This window comes from Diorhabda sublineata, chromosome 4 (assembly GCF_026230105.1).
Source record: "Diorhabda sublineata isolate icDioSubl1.1 chromosome 4, icDioSubl1.1, whole genome shotgun sequence".
Classification (NCBI taxonomy): domain Eukaryota; kingdom Metazoa; phylum Arthropoda; class Insecta; order Coleoptera; family Chrysomelidae; genus Diorhabda; species Diorhabda sublineata.
Window position 1 is genome coordinate 11,064,441 of NC_079477.1, and position 23,769 is coordinate 11,088,209.

Below are 23,769 nucleotides of genomic sequence, written 5' to 3' on the forward strand. Positions count from 1 at the left end.
TAATGGAAGAGGTAAATAAAGCAAAAAGACTCGCATATCAAAATAGAAAACTATGCTTGCTAGTGACCCTGGATGTCAAAAATGCCTTCAACTCGGCACCCTGGCAAGGCATCGTAAGAGAACTTGAAAAAAGAAAGATAGCACCATATTTGATACGAATGATAAAAAGCTACTTTACCAACCGAAGGATCTTAATTGGCGACAGAACTAACATGGAAGTGACAAGTAGTGTACCGCAAGGCTCTGTACTTGGACCCACTTTGTGGAACGTCTACTACGACGATGTACTACGCCTGGATATGCCGCCAGGAGTCGTGCTTATTGGATTCGCTGACGACTTGGCGGTAGTAGCGAGTGTGAAGACGGAGAACGATCTCGTAGCTGTGACCAACTTAGCAGTGCAAAGGGTTGTGGAATGGATGAAATCCAGAGGACTAGAATTGGCGTCAGAAAAAACAGAGGCAACGTTGCTGGTGGATAGAAAGATTGTTAAACAGGTGACTATCGATATAATAGACACACCGGTCTTCACTCAACCACAAACTAAATACCTAGGGGTATTTTTCGATCAGGGCGCTAAAATGAAGGCTCATATTGTAAACACAAGCCATAAGGATGAAGCGACGATAATGGCTCTTAGCCGCCTGATGCCGAAAAGAGAGGGACCATCGTCAAGTAAGCGCAAACTGCTGTCGGCGGTAGCCCACTCGATTATACTATACGCTGCACCAGTATGGCAAGAATCTCTGAAACATCTGAAGTATAGATCTATGTTACAGAGAAAACTAGCTATCCGCATATGCAGTGCGTTCCGTACTGTATCCACCGAGGCAATATTAGTATTGGCGGGTATAATACCCATAGACCTACTGGTGAACGAGAGAACCGCCACACATGGAAAAGAGTAAGCAGTTAAAACAACAGAAAAAGAAAACACGCTAATTAAATGGCAAAGAAAATGGGAAGCAACACACCACTTGGGCGCTTGGACCAAAAGACTCATACCGGAACTTAAACCTTGGCACAAGAGAGGACATGGGGAGATAACGTACGCCTTGTCCCAGCTATTATGTGGACATGAATGCTTTGCAGCATACTTCTGCAGATTCAAAATAAAAGACTCGCCACTTTGCCAGTATTGTGGCAATGAACAGGACGATGTTTATCATACCTTTTTTGCGTGCCCTAGGTGGCAAAATGAAAGAAGACGAGCTGAAACAGAAGCAAATACCATCATAACCCCAGAAAACATAGTCCAAACCATGCTTCAGTCTCCTACAATGTGGAACGTGATATCTACTATGGCGTCGAACATTATAACACAAAAGGAAAGAGACGAAAGAACAAGAGCAATTAGAAAATATTAGACAATAAAAAAAGGATAAGAGGCAGGACATCACGACGAAGTAATACCTTTAGGTGGTTCCATCGCGATACCAGCAGGCAGGAAAGAGGGAAGGGTTTAGTCGGTCGGTGAATGCTGGAGGCAGCAGACAGACTTCTAATAAAAAAGATAATGGATGTACGTATGTATGGGACTCATCTTATTGCAAACATTTTTCAATGATATTCCAAAGAATTACCATCCATTATTATTCAGAGGTAATTTCAACAAAATTTCTTTATCTTTCATTATAAAATTTGTACACTCCAATCATGCTCAAGTTATCAATATATCTACAATTATTATATTTCAAGCTCCTTTTATCAAACTTATCGAGAAGTCTTATCAAAACCCAATTATACACAGAAACGCTATTTAAATGGAGAATCGAATTGGAATATAAATATGTATCGGTTATATTTAGAAATTTAGTATAAAATAAGGGTACACTGAATTATTCATTGGACAATAGATAATTTTTGAGGAATTCGTAAGAAAAGACACGAAAAAATGTGTATGGAAATTATACGGTGTTACCTATAATATTTTCTGTTGAATTAGTCTTTTGAGTCAAATTAGCACTTATATTGAAACATCTTTCTAACGTATCTACTTGAAACATGCATCGCAGGACTACAATCTATCAATTTCTTATTGTTGTTTTTATATTGGAGGCAGGTACATGACACATGGAAGAAACTAATAATATATTTAATCTCAAAAACATTGAAAGAATTGTTATTAATAGATGTAACTCTAGCTAAAAATTAATTATAATGAACCACGCATTACACATTACAGATAAATCCAAAATCTTCATATTCTCAATGACTTTTTCACGATATATCTAGAGATATATTAATTGTTCGTAGACATGGTAATGGAAATTTTCATGCCGTATTCATTCAAAGGGCTCCAATATTCCCCAAATATTGCCACGATTCACTGTTTTTGACATATTTATTGTTAATAACTTTTTTTGATAAGAATGATCTCTTTTTGATTTCAGATTCATCAATGAAGCATGTCACTAAAACAAGTAAATTAGCATTAAAAATTGAGTTTCAGCAAATTCTTCTTCTTTTTTTAATGTAAGCAAAAAGTGCTTGTTTTTCCTCGTATCCTCTGACGTTTAATTATTAGAGAGGTTGTCGCTCCATCTCTTGCAGGGTCTTCCAACGCTTCGACGCTTCCCAACATCCATTCGTTTACGTTGTCAATCTTACATGTTCTTCTAATGTCCTCGTTTCTCTCCTGCGCACTATTTTCATTTCGGTGGTTTCTAATATTCTCTTTGTGTTCGATGTGTTTTGTCTGGTTTCCACTACGTATGTTAATATAGGCCAGATGACAGCCTAGTAGATTCGAGATTTGGTCTCGATTCCGATAAATTTGTTTCGGAAGATTGTATCGTTCAGATAAGCCGCTTGGCTTCTTACTTCTGCTTCCATATCACCGTATATTTCTATACCTAGATATTTGAATTTCATCTTTTGTTGTATAATTCCATCATCTACAACCAGTTTCAATCTGATATATGTTTTTGTGGAAGGCCCTCATACCCTTTCAGGTTTCGAGTGGTTTTTATTACTTCCTCCAAAACGATGTTCAGTACGTGGCTAACAGAATCTCTATGTCGAATACCATTGTATACAGGAATTTCTTCGGTAGTTATGCCATTGATTGTGGCCTGTATTTTGTTTCTCTGGTAAATGTTTTCGATAGTTTTTATGATGTTATATGGGATTTGCCTGTTGTAAAGAAAGTGTTTCACGTCCTCCAGTTGAATTCGGTCAAACGCTTTTTCTAGGTATATATGACACATGAGCTCCGGTTTGTTATACTCGATAGATTTTTCAATTATTTGTAGCAGGACAAATATCGCATCTGTACAAGATCTTCCTAATCTGAATCCTTGCTGTTCATTGCTCAATGTGATGAATTCATTTATTTTGTTTATATCTATCGAGTAATATCTAGAGATATTATTCGATAACTAATATTTCTTCATATTTTACATGACACTGTTAACATTTGTGTTTAGGGAATGCCTATATCCTAAAATATATCTCTATCTATCTCCTTTCTGAGAATTATCTGTTGTTGATCTATTTCCATTCTTTCTATCAGGTAGTGTGTGATGAAATTTTCTTTCTGTCGGTTGTTTTTCATTTAGACAAATTTTCTATTTCAATAATCAGGAGTTCCTTTTGGTCTCATAGCTCAAATTACAATTTGATTTGTTCTATAATTTGGATAAACCAACACTTCTGAAATATTTTGTCATAAGCAGAGAACATTGAATGTTCACATTTCCATTGATAATATGGAACATACAATGTGTACATATTGATACTACAAATTTTTTAATAGCAAGCTTTATCAAATAAATATGTTTAAAGTCGACTCTGTGCAGTGGTTACACGAGAAACTGCTATCGAGATTGTTTACAAAAGAAAACGTTTTAAAAAGACTAATATATGACTTCCGAATATGAGTTCTATTCAGATACAATCTGTAATTACGTGATGAAAATGGTATAACCTTTGTTGTTATTAAGCGTTTTTATGGAAATTAAGAGGAAATTAAATATATACCCGCTGAGTTTTTATATTTTCCAAGTAGAAAATTTATTATATCTGCTTGCGTGTTAATCATTGTATGAAAGATTTATTACTATTTATTCATATTAATTTCTATTTATTCATTCATTCATGATGGGGTATTTTATAAAATTCAACCAACAGAACATTGAACGTTAATTATAATGAAATTCATCAGCTTTGTATCCTCTTTGAAACCCCTGAACTCCCGCTCGTAATGCATCGAAATATAATCCAGATATATTGTAAAAATATCGCTTTTAGTTGAGCCGTTTTCTACGAAACCTCTATTTTATATCAAACGAAGTGTTTTATTTATGTTTCTTTTTAAAAGGTATTAACAGGGTAGCCTCTCTCAAGTTCCAGCCCACACTGTTAGCTCTAGAGTTTTGAACAGAAGGGTTTTTATTGGACATTTTATAGTAAACTACCAACAACAGAAGTTCAATTTGGTTAATCTGCTGAATAGATCGATGCAATTAGACGTCTAGAAGTCTTTAACGGAAACAAAAATTTTGAAATTGATGGGAGGAGAATAAGCATTAGATTGTATAGATATAGAAATAAGTTTAGGAGTACGTTTGATTTTGGTATGAAATAACATAAAAGAGAAATAACATCAAATGTGAAAGCACAAGGTATATACGAGGATTATATGAAAAGTTTTCGACCTAAAACGAAATAAGATTTCAAGTTTGTTCATTATGTCTAGCGATACTATAGCCTTTCAAGCCCTTCCAGATGATTGTTGATTTATTTCTCCCCAGAATAGACAGGGAAAAGTCGTTGGAGACTAAATCAGGTGAATACGATGGGTGGTTAACGAATTCGAAGTGCATATTGAGAATTTTCGTGATAGCCATTACCAAAGTAAGCTGTTCTGCTGAAAAGAAAGAAAAATGAATATCCTAAAATATTTTCACCTGCACTTTTTTCGAAGTGATTTTCTTATATTTACACTTTATTAATTGACATTTTACATTGCCAGACTACAAGTCGTCAGATTTATTTTCTTGGTAAAGGCATTAAAGATCTCTTAGGAAGCATAACGATGGAAATTCGGAGAATTTTCTCTCCAAACTTTACATAATAATTGCTATGAATTGTGTTACCATAACCAACAACAAGGTAGACTAAATTTTGGGCACTTATTGTTATTAATTTCTTAAAGTGATATTATACGAGTACAGAACATATCGTATATAATAGTAGTTCGCTAGATATCAGTTGTTTACTTTTCTTGAGTCACTCTGAATATTCCAAATTATTCTGTAATAGCGCGTAATTCAATTTAAATGTTGATGTGTTACAGTATTCTTAATAATTCTATAACATGAAGACCAAATCCTCGCAAATAATAGTACTAATTAATATGAGGATACATAATTATCATTTTACCAAACTTCAACTGTACGTGAATGGAAACTTCATTGACTTCATCGACCTAACTACAAGAGAGTTTGAATCCTGATGAATTCCCTTAGGTTAACAAATTGACAATTGTGCGGAATTTAAATGTCGAGTAAGATGTTAGAATTCAAACAAAGTAGACGACATTTTTGTGTGAGGAGATAGTTTGATGAGTTCTCGACATACAGGTGCGTCTCTTAGTTATTAAATAATCAACGATTGGATCGTTCTTGAATACTTCGTGGTTTATATCATTATATGATTATACATATGATTCGGTTTATAGTTACTGAAATGGAAGAAGCCGTATAGACAAGCGTAAACTATGGTTATTTTATGGTAAATTATAACAGAACGTATTAATGTTCATTACGAAGATCATGAGTGAAATATCTGTGCTATTCTAAAAGTTGCACACTGCTCACGGAATGCAGAGTGGCTTTACAAAATGTTTGTGTTTTTAATGCGAATGGGAGTTCGGAGCCAGAAACCAGCATTTTTTAATTAAAGATTGGCCATCACTTCAGAGAATTGTTCAGAAATACATCAGTTTGTAAGGGTTGATAAAACGATGTCCTCTTGGAAACCAATAGAATGTGTTTCAATGCTTAATACTAGGCCCTATTTTGTTTCTTCTGTTTGCGGCCGATACTAGTTTGTTTTGGAACAGCCCTGATGTCACGGCACATTGAAGGACTTTATGTAGTAACCTAACCACACTTAAATCATGGTGCGATTCTAATCATCTGTCTCGCAACGTTTCTAAAACTTTGGTTTGATCATATTAAAATACGTTTCAGCCTTTTGTACTAAAGAATACCACCATTGACGAAGTTGAATTTGCAAAATTCTTAGATTGTTGTGGACAATTCCTTGAAATGGGATTTACATATTGCCGCCTTATCTAAAAATTTACTTCCTACTGCTCGGCGATGAGATCAGTTTCCAAAGAACTGAACTCATCCACCTCCTCAACCTCACCTCCTCTATTATGCCCTTATTGAGTTTCATCTCCAATATGCCTTTCTCTTCTGAGGTACGTCTTTTGCAACTCAATTTGAGCGAATCTTCAAACTAAAAGAGAAAGATCTTTACTCAAAATGAACAGTGGGATCCACTGCCGGAAATTTTTTTAGAAGATTCAAAATAGTGATTCTTCCTTCCTTATTCATCTTTGAATAAGTTTTCCCAATCTGTAAGCACGCTTCTTGTGTTTTAGAAAGTCCAATATACAGCTAACCACTTAGGAACGTAGAGAACGATCTTTATCTACCAACTCCAGATTCAAAATTAATTGAGAGCTCTATTCTAGACTATACGGAAAAAACTCAAGTGCCAAGTGAAATCAACTCAAGAATACCTTTTTTCGATTTTCGCAAGAATTTGAAAGCATATTTACTGGAATGTGCATTCTACGTTGAAAACTACGCTGCATATGCTCAGAATTAAGAGTAGTTCATATATTGGATTAATGTTAATATTTATTTGTAATACTAATTATTACATATATCATGATTACCGCATTCAATTTCATTATCTGATTTAATTTTGACATGTATAGATGTATTATGAAACGTAACACATAGACAAATTTTCGCATGTACATTTTGAAACGAAATATCATTATTCATTGTAGTTCTCGTGGGTTTATTTTATCTTTAGATTTTATTCTATTCGTGTACTTATTGAGTTATTTGTGTGGTCGTTTTCTCTTGTTTACAAATTGTAAACAATTTTTTGACAATAGAGATAGATGAAATCTTTTTAACATTCGAAATTTTAAAACTATCTTCTCAAGAATGGAAAAAAGAGCTTTAGGTGCTTTCAAAAATGTGTTTAACATCTTCCTGGGTATCAATTTATCAAGCAATTACAAACATTTCGTTAAAGGAGCTATCAATCTCATAACACCTCAGGATGCAATATTTCAATTGAACTGAATTCTATTTACTTCCTTTAGATTCACTTCTCGACAATAGGTGCAATTTGAGAAAAGCACGGAGATATATTCCACCAGAAAATTGCTCATAAGGAGAGGTGCCACAGTGGAAAATGGAAATATGGTAGTGGACTACTGTTGGATAATCAAATGTGGTACTGCTCATGGTGAATACAAGCTAAACAAGACTACCAAATGAAGGGTTTGATTGTATTTATATTCTTTAATACAATAAGAATTATGTGAGTTTTTTGTAATTTAGTATCAGATTGAGATTTTTATATTTTATTCTCTACCTCTTTCCTAAACTTATGATTGATAGGGAGGAACCAAGTATATAATACAATTAAGTACCTACAAAACATAGATGTAAAAAGCCCAAAAAAATTCCGTAGATTCAGAAAAGTTTGAAAATGCAGAACAATGCTTTTGGAAGACTGAATTTGAATACTGAATTGGTTAATAATTTAATTCAATTATAATTTTTTTGTGTCTACTCAAATATGAATTCAAAAATACTGCTCATTTTCCAAACAGACATGAGAAATTTAATTTCAGGGTGCATTAGGAAGTTTTCGCTTCAGTGTAACGCTCTCTTTTTCAACCTGAACAGGTACATCTGCACAATCCAACGAGAATTTTTCCTTTATTATAGTTCCCAATAGCCAACAGGCGGACAATACCGAACAATGTACGAGAATTCTTGTGTGAAGTAGTTCATTAGCGTTACCGTAATAGAGAATGAAACAGAACGATAGAGTAAAGGAAACGGCGATATGACCGACATTGGTTGAAAATTTATGCACCAGTGATTTATCAGAGCGAATTGCAGATGAGACACTTTAGTGCCAGTTACCGTTACCTGGATGGCCATGGTTTTACCGACAACCACTTCAATTCTTTATCATTTTGGCTCCCATCCAGTTCAATAAATTCAGTGGCGTGTCTTGAACTTAATCGGAACTCCAATTCTTTGGATATTGTACAATCTGTTCAGTTGGAAACAATCATTCGTTAAAAAATATTATTGTTGAAAGCAATCTTTAGTTTGATTCTTAAAGATTAGCTGTGGTGAATATTAACAGCTAACCGCATTATAAAATGAGGTTATCTCATCTAGATATGTTCCCAAATTAGCTTTTCCAACTGTAGCTGATTTTATTGCTGCTTCTACTTCTCACTTTGAAATGGATGTACCCATATCAGTATAATTTCTGTAGCTATTCATTTCTTCCTTGTTCGTTAGGAATAGTTTTGATATATTTTTCTCATATAATCAGTTAATCCTCAGTATCTAGCATATCTTCATCTGAAAAGATGTGTGACCATTGTAATTTATTCAAATTTTCGTTTAGATCTTGGTGCAACAATTCCAAACTGTTATTCTTCAGTAGGCTGGTACCGATAGCTCTATGTTTTGGTTCTCATCCCTATGAGCTTCATCATAATCTCCGTCACAAGAAGTTTGTGTTTCGAGCCTATATCTAGCCCGGGTATATTTTGGCAGTTTCCACTGCATTCCTATATCTCGGATGGAGAATAATATAATCGATTTGATTCTGGATTATACATTTTTTGTGTTGTCTTCCGAATATTCCATGTGTACAGGCGGCTTTTTAGAAATTTACTATGCAGTTTTCTTATGTTGTTCAGCCTCTCATTCGTACATCCTTTTCATACTCTATATGCCGATTCTTAAATAATATCCGTAGCAGAGTGTTTCTGATATCGATTTCATTTCTCATCTTAGTCGTACCTGTGCTCCCCGGAAATCCTGGAGGACTCACTCGAGAATTATATTCAATTCTGCTTTCACTATGATATTGCAGGGAATCTCATTATTTCATCGTTGATATAATACTAATTGCGTTCTGCATTCTTATGCCGTTCACTGCTCGATAGAGTTCATCTGCCTTGTGGATTTATTTCTCAGCACAAGGACCACTTTCTATCTCCTCCACGCAATGCTGTTGGTTAGGAAGTGAGGACTGCTTAGTCCGTCAGTTATTCAGTCGTCAGAGCCTCGTTAGTTCTCTAGTAGAGTGGGAAAGTGAGGTTAACATTTGGTCTAAAATTTCCTTATGTTTTCGTTATTTATACCCCAAAGGCAGGTTAAGATTCAAAATTGTACACTTTTGAAATCAGTTTAGGGAGTTAAATTAATTATTATTACAACACTTAGATGAACACGTCATTTTGAATATGTTTATTTGAGGAAAATGAACAGAAATCCACTCTAATATCATCCACCTCCCTCATATCATTCATGTATGTATTTCAATGTAAATATGGAACATATCAACTGTATTGTATCTTCTGCATTCTTGATCAAATTTGTCGCCTACAGAAAGTTTATAATTACAATAAATTTTCCCTTAGTTTGGAAGGTCTTTTCTCGAAGCAAATAACGAACTGAGTTTTATTTCATTTATATCTCCACTTTGTGTTGTCTTTTTTAACGCTACTCCTGTATAATCATCTTTCCAAATATTATGCAGATATTTCGAGATCCTCTAGATATTTTGCAGTATTGCTTCTACGGTGTGGGATTGTTCAATATCAATTTATAGTGATCCCTGATCACGTTCTCTATTCTTCTAATCTCTTAGGACTACTTTCTGAGCCCGCTTCTGAGTGATACGTGGTTATTTGTAAATTATTGATCAACCGCATCCTTTATAAGTCCGCCCATGTTGTCGTGACAAATAAATTGACTTTTCACCTCCCGAATTTCTTCTATCTTTCTTCTCCATCCTCCGTCATTTTCAAGTGTAATAGAGGGTAAGGGAGAGCGATGCGGGTTACTTGGCCACTGAATATGATAGGCCAGTTGAAAGCATAAATGGAAACCACGAGAATAAGAAACAGAAAGTTATTCCATAAAACTTTAATCAGCCACAGCAAAGTTTTAAAGTAGAATATTGGAGTTTACAAAATTTGTTCCGCTAAGTAGATAAACTTAAAACATTTTCCGTTAATTTGTAAGCGTCTTAAAAGGATTACAATTAACTTATTGAAAATATATTGACATCTTTGGATAAGGTAAGGTAATCCAAGTAATAACTGAATGAATAAATTATGTACAGAGAAAAAACTATTCTCCGAATTGATTGAACACAAACGAAAGTGTAATTAGACGATGCGGATATTATTATGAAGGATAGATAAATATATAAGAAGTTAAACGAGAATATGAACAAAGCAAACTGGAACTCTGAGACTAACGGAAACATAAAGGAGAGACAGCTACAGAACTTATAGCATATAGAAAAACCATTATACCTTGAGAAATATATTATTCTAATGACATAAATGCGCAAATCAATCACAAGTATATTGCTGAGCCAAGAAACAACTCAAGGAATTGCAAAAGGAAAGCACATCTTCTGAAAGTTCGATGGAATATGTTTCATTGTCTCAAGTTCCCTCAATATCTGATTATTTATTCTATGAATTCAGTATAGCTAGTAGATTTATCCATATACAATATATCAAGTGGCAAGTGATTGTGCATTTTTATGCATTGTGAAATATAGAGCCCTTAACTAATTCTGAACGAGGAGTGAATGTCGTGCTCCGTGTTCCAAAGTGGATAGCCGTGCAATGATCTTTCTGAAATTGGAGAAGCGTGCTTACGAATTAGGCAAACGGATTCAAAGATAAATAAGGAAGGAAGAGTCAGAATTTTTCATTTTTTAAATAGGTCTCCGCAGTGAGCCCTAATGTTTAGTCCGAGTAAATATTGAGTCACACCACAACTTATCCCAGAAGGGATGAGCTTATCGGAAGTGCGACTCAATAAGGGAATAATAAACTGTTAAGGAGGTGGATGAATTCAGTTCTTTCCAAGGAATTGTCCACAACAAGTTCTGAGAATTTTACAGATTCACCGAATTCAATGATGGTGTTATTTAATAAGAAAGGCAGCAATATATTTTCATATGATAAAACTTTAATTTTAGAAACGTTAAGACAGAGAATAGTAGAATCGCACCATGATATAAGGGTGATTATGTCACTAGATATGATCGTATGAAGTATCGTGAGATCAGGGTTGCTCCAAGAGCAACTAGTGTCATTTGCAAATAGACCGATGTCAATATAGTTGTTGATAAACAGAAGGCACAACATAGGGCCTAGTACGGAGCCTTGGGGTACTCTACCCTTCTAAGCCGACTTCTGTTCGTCAGGTATGACTTGACGAGAGGTGATTATCACAATCGGAAGAATTAGAAAAATCACAGAAAGTTGTTGCAGTGGAGTGATGGCCGTTTAGAAAGGAGAATATTATTTGTGTATTTTTTACTGCAAAACCCAAATTGATGGTTAGTAAGTATTTCATATTGGAACAGAAATGATAAAAGCCTCTTTGAACAATTTTTCTATGATCTTAGATAACATGGAAAGGGGTGCAATTGAGTGATAATTTGATGCTGGATTTCTATCTCCTCCTTTATACAAAAGTATAATTATAGCCATGTTAAGACAATTGAGAAAAGTTTTGAAATGAAACGTTAATTAAAGTGGTAAGGTAATTTAATGTGCAATCGGGCAGACTCGAAAACATTTTTAATGTAAAATGCATTTATGGCGAGTTAATATTTCCATAAATTGAGGTAATTTAGAGCACTTCCTATAGCATTTATATTTATAATTTCATATTCAAGGGATGACTGACCAAGGAATCTATCAAGTTCTGGCCTAACTTGCGTGGTTTGCACTTCAAACAGTGTGGGGGCCAACCGGCCACGTCGTCAAGATAACCTACAGGCTAAATTACATCCTAGATTTATGACAAGCTACGTCTAATTACGCCGTGGAAGTGATTCATTGGCAAGGACGAAGAAGTTCACGTGGTTTTTACTAACATTTGGTGGTCGAAGTGTCGGAAAGTTTCTGAGAGGATTTGATTAACTAGACTAGTATCTTCTATAACTACTGAAAGTATTTCTGTATTTTATGCAGAAAATATGAAACTAGTTTGATGATTTATTATAATAGGAGTTGTTACTGATAGTACCATTGTATTTTATTTTCTGTTTTGGTATTAGAAGAACGTTATTCTCGTACGCTTTTTCGTATATGAATGTATGCCATTCTTAAACGATTTTTAGTAATTTTCTGTAGTGGGTTAGTATCTCCCAATATCACTTTTATTTTGAGAGTGGTGAGATCATTTCAATTTTAAGATATTAGTTCTTATCAATTATAACTTCTTAGACAAAGTATTTGTAGTGAAGGCACCACATTTTTTGTTATGATTTTGTTTCCTTCATCCAAACACCAAACCATAAATGTTTCATATTGTTTTTCATATTTTTTTATATTTAGCGGTGGAAGCAATTTTCGTGGTGTAAATTGAAGTTATTCACCTGACATTCCGCTTAAAGGATAAACTATCAAACAGCAATCAGTGCTACCAATCGACCTACGTGGTCGAATTTGGAGCTCTTGCTGGAATTAAAAACCTTCCGTTACTTGTATTTTAAATACTCTCTCCCATTATTTATAAATGACTTAATATTTATTATTCAAATTGTAAGTTTTTATGATTCATGTTATGAGAAAATTATAATAAAACAATTATAACAATTAATTCGAGGAAAGTCTCATTATAATATCAAATATAATTATTGATGTAATTGCAACAACAATGTAATTTGGTTATGACTCTATCACAGATATTGAAAAGTTTATCTTGTTTCCATAGTAAGTTTTATCAATACCAACTCGGATATAACAATTTCATTTGACGTTTGTCATAAAAATATTTACTTTTGAAAGTGAGTTTGTTTCAAGATGGATTTGAATTGTCCCGGTTTACATAATCGAACCGATTCAAACATAAGAACCTCGGATTTTTATAAAACTTGCCAACTACCCAAACGGTTTGATCATCCGTCTTGGTTTTATGGTTATGGTCTACAAAAATCTCCACCAGATCATCCTTTTTATAGAACAACTTCTAGTGATTATGGAAGGTCAGTGATATTTCTAATTGTGAAAAGTTGTAGTTGTTTTCGTTGAAATTGCTATTTAAATCCCATACACTATCGAGAACCACTTCAGAAAAATGACGTAACAAATACGCTTAGTAGATTCCATACGTGGTTAATTGACTACACACACAAAAAGTAGCTTTTGAAAGCTTTTATGTAATAAAATTATGTGTTTTACTTAAAAACATCATTGTTCAAGATTCTCATTTTATTGTAAATTGATAATGTATCGTGCTTTGAACATCGCTATTCATTCAAATTTTTCCAGTGACTACTTTTTCAGTTAAATGAGCTTGTGCCTCACAGTTACTAATAGTTGAACTGAGCTGAATTGATTACGTTATCATTTATCAATTGTTGATGTATGAACATTCTGAATTGTAATGAAATGTTTTAGCTAGTAATTTATTTTCAAAATAACTAGAGCTCAGAAGAAACAGAACTTAGCGCCAAATAAAAGGAAAGCAAGTACAGGCATTGTAACAGAAAACAAAACTCCCAGACATGAAGTTAGAAGAATGTATGAATAATTCATAGAAATAATAAACGAATAGGATAAGAGATTCGAATAAATCGGAATATATAGAACGGAAACTTATCATCTATGGCGCTAAAGTAGCAATATAAGTGAAAATATAAGAAGAGCAACGGAAACAAAATACTGAATAGAAATGAGACCAAAGAATCAATATAACTAACGAATCTCGAAGTTGACCATCAATTATATGGATAAACATTGTAAAAGTCTCCAAGTTAAAAAAGATTTGGAAATACGGTTATGACTTCTCAAAGAAAAGTAATTCACTATCGAGGAAGATAAAAAATAAGAAAGCATATGAAGAGAGCCCAGAAGGTAGAGCAAAATACGACGTAGAAGGATGATAATAGTTCAGGAAAGGAAATAATGAGTAATGAAGATCAGTGGTTAAAGAGACAGAAGCAAACCGTGTGGTTTAACTCACCACATGAACAGATTCACACTTTTTCGAAATTATCGTGACTCTCAAGTTTCCAATTGATGTTCTCCTACTAGTCAATCCGTTGATAAACTTTTGAATCAAGGAATACATCAATAAAATACCTATAACCTTAATTTATCCTCACTCTGTACCTTTAAATGGTTTCCAAGTTACATTAATGTGGAGAGCAATTAAATGGCATACACACATACAAAAGTAGAGGCGGATAAAGCATTTGCAAGACATGAACCATTCTGTGGAATCGGCTATATTAGTCAAATAGAGACAACTCTAGAATATAATGCTGATGAGGAAAAAATCAGTTACAGCAATAATCTCAAGGGATGGAGACCGCCGCACATATTCCTATATTCAGAGATTAAAATACAACTCGCAGATTTAAGCAATCAACATTATAATAGGAGTGCGATTAATAGATTAGCTGCGAATACTGAGCTTTCTCAGTACCACAGCAAGAGAAGAAGACACGATAGATTTTCATCGCAGTGTATATGACACTCTGAACTGTACATTAAATTTTCGTTTCGCTCGCTTTGAATCTAATTTTCCAACATTATTCTATGCATCCCATATATTACGGAACATTTTTCAATGTAAATGTCTTTTTCATCAAAAAAATGTTTTTCAGGTATCCTCCAACAATTCACACCGTTCCCACTTCGTTTTATCCAACTTGTCAGGAATTCAGCAAGGCGCTCGCTAAGGCGGGCAACTACAAGAATTACTCTTTGAACACGGGGTTGGATCGAACGTACTGCTGAATTTATTTCAGACCAACTTATAATCCAAAATTTCTGATTGTAAATTCATGACTTGGCTTTTTTCAATAAAAATTTATTCGAGTATATTTTCAGTTTGTAACCTGCGATAATAATTACGAGTAAGTTGATATTGTGTTTCTTTGAGTAATATTTCTTAATTAAAATCAATTAATATTTTCACTTTTATGGAATAATATATATTTTGCAATAAATGATCTACTCAAATCTACTACTATGAAAATGACCTTAGTCGATCAACTAAATTCTTTACAAAAATAATAATAGTAAAATAATAGTTCCTTGATTTGACGGTTGTATTATAGTGCCGAATAGCCTTGATGCGACTGTAATGGCTTTGGAATGCACAAGTTGGTTGAAATTAAGAGTACACTAATTTGATACATAAGTGTACAGGACTTCTCGGAAACTATGATCGGGTTAACCCAATCATGATATGAATGTTCGGAAACTAACGAGTTAATCAGGTCGTAGTTATGTGACAGATCGTTTCTACTCTGGTAGCTGGTGGTTGAAAGCGATCAGCTGATGAGTGGTTTCATTTGTTTACCTTTTGTGGATCTTAAAAAATTATTATTCTTAAACGATTGTCTCTTTTTTTGTATAGTATATCAACATGAAAATAGTTGAGATCAAGCTTCCGTGCAAAATTTCTGTAAGTAATTCGGTCAATAACAAAAAACGTAAAAGTAATAGAAATAGAATAAAATTTGCAATCAAAATTGAAACGGCATTGGGAAATTATGCTCAAAATCTCGTTTTGGGTTGCAATCCTCAATGATCTGATAGCTATTATGAGTCCATTTAATTGTTGTACTGGAAGGAAAAATCCAAGGTTTTTATGTTCTTTGAGGATTCATAATTTAACATTCAATTTTGCAGCGTTTTCGTGGCTTGTGGCCAGACTAATAGTGTCATTTCTGAAATTCAGTTTTAATAAGGTATTTCTGACGTTATCAAATATGAGCTAGAAACATACTTTGAGATAATTATATGATTTATAATTATTTTTTACTACAATGATGACCCTAAATTCTGTTGCAGAAATCAGGGCAAGCACTGCGAAATATCTCATCAATTCTGGATAATACCAATTCAACCACTTCGGGATTTCCGTTTATCGCTAAATCCTCCTCCCTTTTAATGTCACTCCGTCCTTGTTCTCAATAAACACGGAAGAAAAACTTGAACTAAGTTACCAGAGTAGAGAGAAATAATTCTTTGGTTCTAGAGAAATTGTATTGAAAGATTCATGTAACTGCATGAAGCTAGAAGTTTTACACCATTTTCACACTAAAAATTCATAAGACAATGGAAGTTTACTGATTAACTAAATTTTCAGGCCAACCGAATATAACTAGAAAAAGTAACATTTTTGATAATCTAGTCTCTCCCAGAAAATTGAATAATTCAATATTGAATAATTTTCGATATATTTTGCAATTTTGTAATTTTCACGATCAGGATTCTAGTTTTTTTCAGAAATTTTTACTACTTTTAAGAACTTGATCCTAAACAAAGTATCTGTAATCCCTTGGATGATCTACTGTTGAAACGTTAGTACTAACACCCGAAACTACTAGATTATCATCTATATAAACATCCCTAACTTTACTACACATGTTCTTCCAGCAACCGGTTCCAGAAGAAAAGCAGGTTTGGGTTGGGTAGATTCAATAATATGTATATCATTTTTCAAATTGCCGTATTTATTTACGATATAGATTTATTAACAAAGTTTACATGAATTTTTATTAAATTTAGCATTGGATTCTTATGAAACAGTTGTTTCACAAATAAACATTCTTTTTTCTTCGCAAGGCTCATCATTCCATACAAGTTTACCATCTTTCATAACAATTTCGATGCAGTATTCGTTTTGTCTGGCATTATTGGGTTCTTTTGTGTTCCAATTGAAAAAGGAAGCAGTGTTTCCATTTATCCATTTCCACAAGAGTTGACTCGGTTTGTAGTAACCAGAAGACCAGTATATTTTATCAGCACCTAAAACACGAATTCTATATAAATCAAATAGCATGGGGGAAATCGGGAGACTTGTCCAAGTGAGAAAATTGAACCACTCACAGTGGCTTTTGAGTTTACCTTATCTAGATGATTGTTTCAAGTAAGTATTTCGTCCAGGATGTCTCCCAGGTTTTTAACTTCGATAAAAGTATTAATTTAGTTACATTAAGGATATTTGTTCAGCATCCTGTCAAAGTTATGCCTTTATGCTTGCCTCTTATTAACACCAGTAGATCATCCGCGTAGCCTAGGACTATAATTCCGCCACTGCTTAGTCTAGTGAGAATTTTGTCCACTAACAATGACCTTAATAGGTGTGATACACTTATCTAACACTAAAATGTCTTACTACAGTGCGTGTACACTACGTCAACTAGTATATGAAGTTTCCACCAATTATGAATTACCAGGATAAAAATTATCAACACATTTCTAGCATTAAGTGGAAAGATATCTTGGACAAGAAATATTTGGTTACTAAAACATCGTGATATAATAAATTTCAGGAGCAAATTACCTGCTTTGGAAAGGGCCTTGTAGACATCCTCGTTCTTCTCTTCATGTTCTATACTAAGTAAATTCATACACATTGATTGACACATCTCAACAGCTTTAGAGTATGTTACCTAAAAGGTAAATAAAATAATTATCTTGAAATACCATTCTATTGGAGAGTATACAATCTATGCAGCATATGTTTCAAGTTTGAATACGCCACATTGTTTAGTATTTATTTGGCAACCCTCAATAGTGAATGTTTTCGGTGAATTTGCAAACATTGAAAAAATTGCTCATCGTTATGTGATACAATGTTTTTATTTGAAAAGCACTAGCCCAACCTATATGAAAGTTGAACTAGATTCTACTCTGGGTAAGACTGCTTCTACGTTATCAGCAGTAAAATATTGGGTAGCAGCGTTTAAACGATGCCATACGACCTGCGAAGACCAGCAAGTGGTCGACCAAATGACGACTCCAAAAATGATAAAGATAATCCACAAACCGGAACTGGATGATCGTCGACTGAAAGTGGGCGAGCTAGCCAACATATTCACTGAAAATTTGGACATGAGAAAGCTGTTCGCAAAATGAATGCCATTTGCTCACAATGGAACAAAAACAGCATCCATAAACTATTTGGTCACCTTTCACAAAAGTAAAGCAGAATTTTTGCGCCGTTTCATAACCCGAAAGAGAAGAACAATCAAAACTATGGACTGAAAAGGGAGAACCGGCTCCAAAGAAGACAAAGACCGTTCCACCTGCAGGTAAGGTCAAGGCGTCGGTTTTTTGAGATGAGCGATAATTCTCATTAACTATCTTGGTATTGGAGATATTATCGGCGAATATTATGCGAGATAATTATAATGTTTGAACAAAGAAATCAAACAAAAACGGCCTCTAAAAAGAAAGTGTTGTTCCATCAAGACAATGCACCAGTTGAGCATTCGTTATTGCAATGGCCAAAATTATTGAGTTAATGTTTAAATTGCTACCTCATACGCAAAATTCGCCAGTTCTAGCCCCCTCGGATTATTTTCTGTTTCCAGACTCAAAAAAATAGTTTGTAGGTCAATAATTTTTCAATAATAAAAAGGTGATGTCGACAGTTAATAAAAACATTGCTGAGAAAAGTGTATGGACCTAAAAGGTGGGCGTTTGTTGGGCCAGGTACTTCTGGCACCACCCTCGTTTATCATCAAGGCTACATTGAAATTATAAAAACAGCTTCGTACAGATTCATATATTTCTCTATTAACATTTTAGTCCAAATTGTTGATCTTAGTTTTCCAAAGTTCATGCTCTTACTCCCATAAATATATTAAGTTAAAAGTTTCATTCTTTACTTAATTATGTAGAGCGTTAATGTAACTTTATTCTTTTCTTGATTACTTTCATAATAATTATTATAATATATTTTCCCATTCTCATTTCAATTCCAGAAATTAACGCAGAATGTTCTTCTGTTAGTTTCGGAAGTTTTCGAGTTGTCATTACTTAGTGCAATGCAATTGCATAGATATTGTTCACGTAGTAAAAAATATGGATAATAATCCTGTACCATAAATTACTGAGCATTATTAGTACAACAAATGGTAGAAATTGATACATATTTGCAGATTTCACATGTTGTTCAATTTAATTGAGTGACTCCGTACTCAATTAGAAGTATTGTGCAGATAGAATGAATAATACTCACGATATCCTCAGAAATATAATACTGCTTCCCAGTAGTTCCACTAACTAGATCCTCTTGCTCACATTCCTTGGAAATTTCACTCAAGTTTTCGCATATGAAGCGTTTCTTGTCATCACATTTCTCTTGTTTCCAAAATGTGAGGTTATTTTTCTTAGAAACACTGATACAATTGCCAGAATAATCATAGAAATGATCTTTCAGCCAATTGTGATATTCTAAAGGTTCTCCTTTCAACCAAGCCCATTCATAATTCACTATCCTGTTTCCGGATGTCCAATACTCTTCGTCTACAAAGAAGAATTTTTTGAATACACATCAATCCATACCTAAATAAATGTAATTTTTGAAATACTAGCTAATAATGCTTGCAGCTTCCTCCTGTGATTAGAATATTAACACACTAAGTTCTGGCTTGAAGGACCAACAAAATGTTCATGCCATGGTATTTTGTTGTTGTAGTAACACACTATTTACTTTAGATCAAATGGCTGAAACTATTTATAAGACATGCTGAATATCATCATGATTGGTACTCCCTGTACATTCTCTCTACTTTATACTGCTCAAACACTGTTTGAACTTTTCAATATAACGTCTCCCACACTCTCTTCTTTTAGTTGAATACCAATGAATGTACTCTTCAGCACACTTTCAGCGGCTGTTATATAGTGACTTTAGGTACCTTCATAAGATATTGTAAATCTTTAATTGCCAGAAGCAAATTATGGACAAAATGTAAGTTCCAAAATAACTGAGAATGGGAACACATTCAAGATCTTCATTTTTCTTGAGTGATCCACACGGCAAGTGTATCATGAACAAAATTAGAATCAATAAATTTGAATATATGGTAAAAATTAGCTACCCATCTTAAGTTACCAAATTCAAATCTACACAACAGATATGGTAACGGTAACGGTAGGTTAACATTGCTGGTTGATCCAGAGATAATTACTGCTCTGAGTAGCGACAGAGAGGCAGAAAGAGCACGGCTGATGGCTACGTGGCTATGACGATCAAAATTAATACGGTAAGTAAACCACTCCAGTCAGTTGAGAAGAGTCTTAATAATAATCCAGAAACATCTTCAATTACTCACAATTAAAAGGCAATCAGTATTTATCAAGAGTAATCACTCAGTAAACAATCAGTAGTAAATGTGCCACGATTAATTTTTGTTAAAGTGTGATTTTCCCTTTCTATAATCGTAGAGAAAATTCGGTCTTCCTCTTATTATCATATCTAGAATACTTTATATTTTCCTTTGATGAATATACTACTATTGTTATTGCATTTTTCGATTTTTGCACTAAAAATTACTTCTCATACCTATACAATCAGCATAAGCACTTTGAAACTCAATAAAAATCATTATGAGAATGAGGCCGCTTGACATAATGCAATACAACGTTCAAGAAATTGCATGCAAATCTCTGTAAACAAGAAAAGTGAAATTCCAAACCTCAAATTTTATTTAATATTTTGTACCTAGTTTAACAATGAAAATCATGTCAAGCGGCTTTAAGAAATTGGATGCAATTTCTTGCACGTTGTCTTGCATCATGTTAAGCAGCCTTTATACGTTTAGAAAAATTCCATATCCAGTGATTGATTTTCCATATGAGACAATTTGTAAATAGAGTGATAAATTGTATATTAATATGATACAATCCATGAATATTTACCTGTATTTTCTAGACGTCTAGCAATTTTTCTGTTCTTCCTCTTGTTCTCTATGGTGACTAATTGCATGGATTTCTCTCTGCATATCTGTAGTGCTTCATAATAAGTTTCCTAAAATATTAATAAATGCATTCAGTTAACATTTGGAGTATTGGAAATATTTGATCATTTGATATGTGTCAGCTTGATTAACTTCAAATCAGGTTATAGAACAAGAAATAGAGAATTAGTTCTCTTTTAATCGAAATTTTCCGTTTCAAAGTAAATAAATTGGAATTAACCTAACGTCATATAAATATAAGTGAAGTATGGAGGAAATAAGACCGTACTGCATAAGTAATAAAAAAACATCTAAAATAGTAATAAATCCTATTTAAGGGAAGAATAATTGTAATGTAGCTATCCAAAACTCTTATTTTCTTATCTCAACTGACTGACAAGAGGCAGGACTCGATTTCTACACAATAAATATATACAAGATTTTATTTTTGCTTACAAAAACGACTACGACATCTTTTTTCCAAATTTTGTAACAAACAACTATCAATATATAAAATACCAAATAAACTGTATTCACACCAACGTTCAAAGTTAACTAGTGTTCTTCCAATTCTAGATATAGGAAATATATACACCAGTGCCAAATTTTGGCTGTATAACATCTAACTTCAGATTTCGTATCTCCTCAATCGTAACAATTCCTATGTTACTTTAGAAGTACGGGGTCTGGCATTGTCATGCAGAAATATCAAAACCAGTCTTTCACATCGGATGATATGCCTGATTAAAACAACCACAGCACATCTTCACAACAAAGTACCTTGTTTTTGATTGTAGCATCCGGATACATTTTCGTTCATAAAAAAGAATAGCGTTATTTATCTCCATTCTGGAAATAATATTATGTGGTACTTGCAGTGTTGATTCAATTCAAAACCAGTATTAATAAACCGCAATCTATAAATCAAAACAAATTATAAATAATGAGCTATTTTGCGATACCAACTACCACAGAAAGTTAATAATAAGAATATTAAACTAAACGTTTAGAAATCTTTTCGCAATTAATGCATTTTCAGAACATATTCTGAACAAAGCGTGCGTATTTATAATACTCAGAAATTATTGGTCATGTGTTCAAATCAATTACCGCAAACATAGGTTTTAGTTTCCAAAGCTTTTTCTGAAGATCCCTCATACATTTCCACTATCACTAGACGACAAACTGATAAATAAGCTCACTTCGTATGTTGTTAAAAAAAGAAATAAACCGTACAGCAAATATGTATTGATAGATGGATAGTGAAGTGCTATAGTATATTCATTTCTCTCGATATGCGTGGGAAAATTGGCTGCTTCAGACGTCTAACAACCATTGGTGTCTGGACTCACAAATGGCAACATATAAAAGATATTTCTTTTATATGTTATATTTTGATTAATTTCATACTATATATCTATTGGGCAGTTGATATTTCTTGTTCATTAAAAAATTATTCTTTTAAGATTTACTTTGCCTATGCAAAGATCGATTGAAGGGTAATATTTTGATTGTAGACACATATTTATTTGTTGTATTACAATTTTACATTTCATGTTTTATTTTTAGCCTCAACATTTTCTAAATATGAACTTACCTTAGTTTTACTTATATAATAATTGTCGTTAACATCTGAATTCAATTCGGAACTAGATTCTTTTCTATATTCTTTGAAATCTTCACCTGGAATTTATTTTGATTACATATTATGTTAGCAGAACAACTGAACAACTAGAAGGTTAATTAAAAAAATTGGATTTCACTGATTTATCTTGGAAATAAAGAATTATTTTCCTATCTATCATATAGTTTTTTCGATGCAATCTTCTTTTTCGCTTTAATTATTATAAAATAGTAAATACAAAACTTACCTTGGCAAAATGTGAAGAAACACAAAAAGAACAGAACCAGGATTTTACTCATTGTTTTTGTAATATTATTGATTGGTGGATATACACAACTGTAAAATTTCGCGAATAAAATTATTGATATAAGTAACATCGGGTCATGACTTGTTTTTGCAAACAAACTGATTCTAGGAATCAGTTGTTTATATCGCAATACGTATGTCTTTGTCTAGCAATTACTTATGGATATCATATAATGTTGAAATTTCATGACTTTTACTGTTGATTTCCAGAAATCAACTCAGTGAAATAAAAAAGGAAAAACATTATAATTAACAAGAACTGAGTGAACTTGTTTTTACTCAATGTAATTATATTTTTCCTTATTGGTATATAGTGTATTTTATTTCATTTTTATCAATTTATTTCAATTAACAGTGATTAAAGAATTCATTAAACAATTTCGATTTTATTGCAATTCATACGAGGGTAACACAGTTTATGGTTAAATTGAAATAATGCACATAATTCATGAAACGTAGAAAGTTTAGGTTTGTTCCAACATACTGTATCTAACTTCTTGATTATGCGACGTATGAAAATTTTGTTCCAACAGTATCAAGTTCAAGTAATTAACAACATGTTTTACGTTCAAGCAACAAACTGAAATTGATTAGTACTGGTTCAAGACGAGCAATAATGTTTCCAATAAATTTTGTATTTATGGATTATGACAACAACAGATATTTTATATCGTGTATTGTGCTTTTAGGGGTTATAAAAAATTTCTCAGATAGCAATAGAGTATTTAGTCGATAATGGAGATTATAGTGATTAGTCCAGTGAAACTATATAAAAATGAGAATTCTTCTGTTCTTAA

At 33.2% G+C, this 23,769-nt stretch overlaps 2 protein-coding genes across 2 annotated transcripts; one reads left to right on the plus strand and one right to left on the minus strand.

Moving 5' to 3' along the window:
* The first annotated feature begins 13,106 nt into the window (after positions 1–13,106).
* Positions 13,107–15,076, plus strand: LOC130442996 (piercer of microtubule wall 1 protein). Its single transcript, XM_056777428.1, has 2 exons — positions 13,107–13,317; positions 14,944–15,076. Exons 1-2 carry the CDS (start codon positions 13,136–13,138, stop codon positions 15,074–15,076), a joined length of 315 nt encoding a protein of 104 aa, XP_056633406.1. The 5' UTR covers positions 13,107–13,135.
* Positions 15,077–16,780: 1,704 nt separating this feature from the next.
* Positions 16,781–23,253, minus strand: LOC130442997 (macrophage mannose receptor 1-like). Its single transcript, XM_056777429.1, has 6 exons — positions 22,914–23,253; positions 22,640–22,725; positions 21,005–21,113; positions 19,320–19,606; positions 17,637–17,745; positions 16,781–17,098 (listed from the first exon to the last, which is right to left on the minus strand). Exons 1-6 carry the CDS (start codon positions 23,041–23,043, stop codon positions 16,869–16,871), a joined length of 951 nt encoding a protein of 316 aa, XP_056633407.1. The 5' UTR covers positions 23,044–23,253; the 3' UTR covers positions 16,781–16,868.
* Positions 23,254–23,769: the final 516 nt, after the last annotated feature.

Coding starts and splice junctions, on each gene's coding strand:
- LOC130442996 (XM_056777428.1), top strand. CDS start 13,136: ATGGATTTGAATTGTCCCGGTTTACATAATCGAACCGATTCAAACATA. Junction 13,318..14,943: donor ACTTCTAGTGATTATGGAAG/GTCAGTGATATT, acceptor AATGTTTTTCAG/GTATCCTCCAACAATTCACA.
- LOC130442997 (XM_056777429.1), bottom strand. CDS start 23,043: ATGTTACTTATATCAATAATTTTATTCGCGAAATTTTACAGTTGTGTA. Junction 22,726..22,913: donor TTTCTTCACATTTTGCCAAG/GTAAGTTTTGTA, acceptor AATAAATTCCAG/GTGAAGATTTCAAAGAATAT. Junction 17,746..19,319: donor ATTATATTTCTGAGGATATC/GTGAGTATTATT, acceptor TTTACCTTTTAG/GTAACATACTCTAAAGCTGT.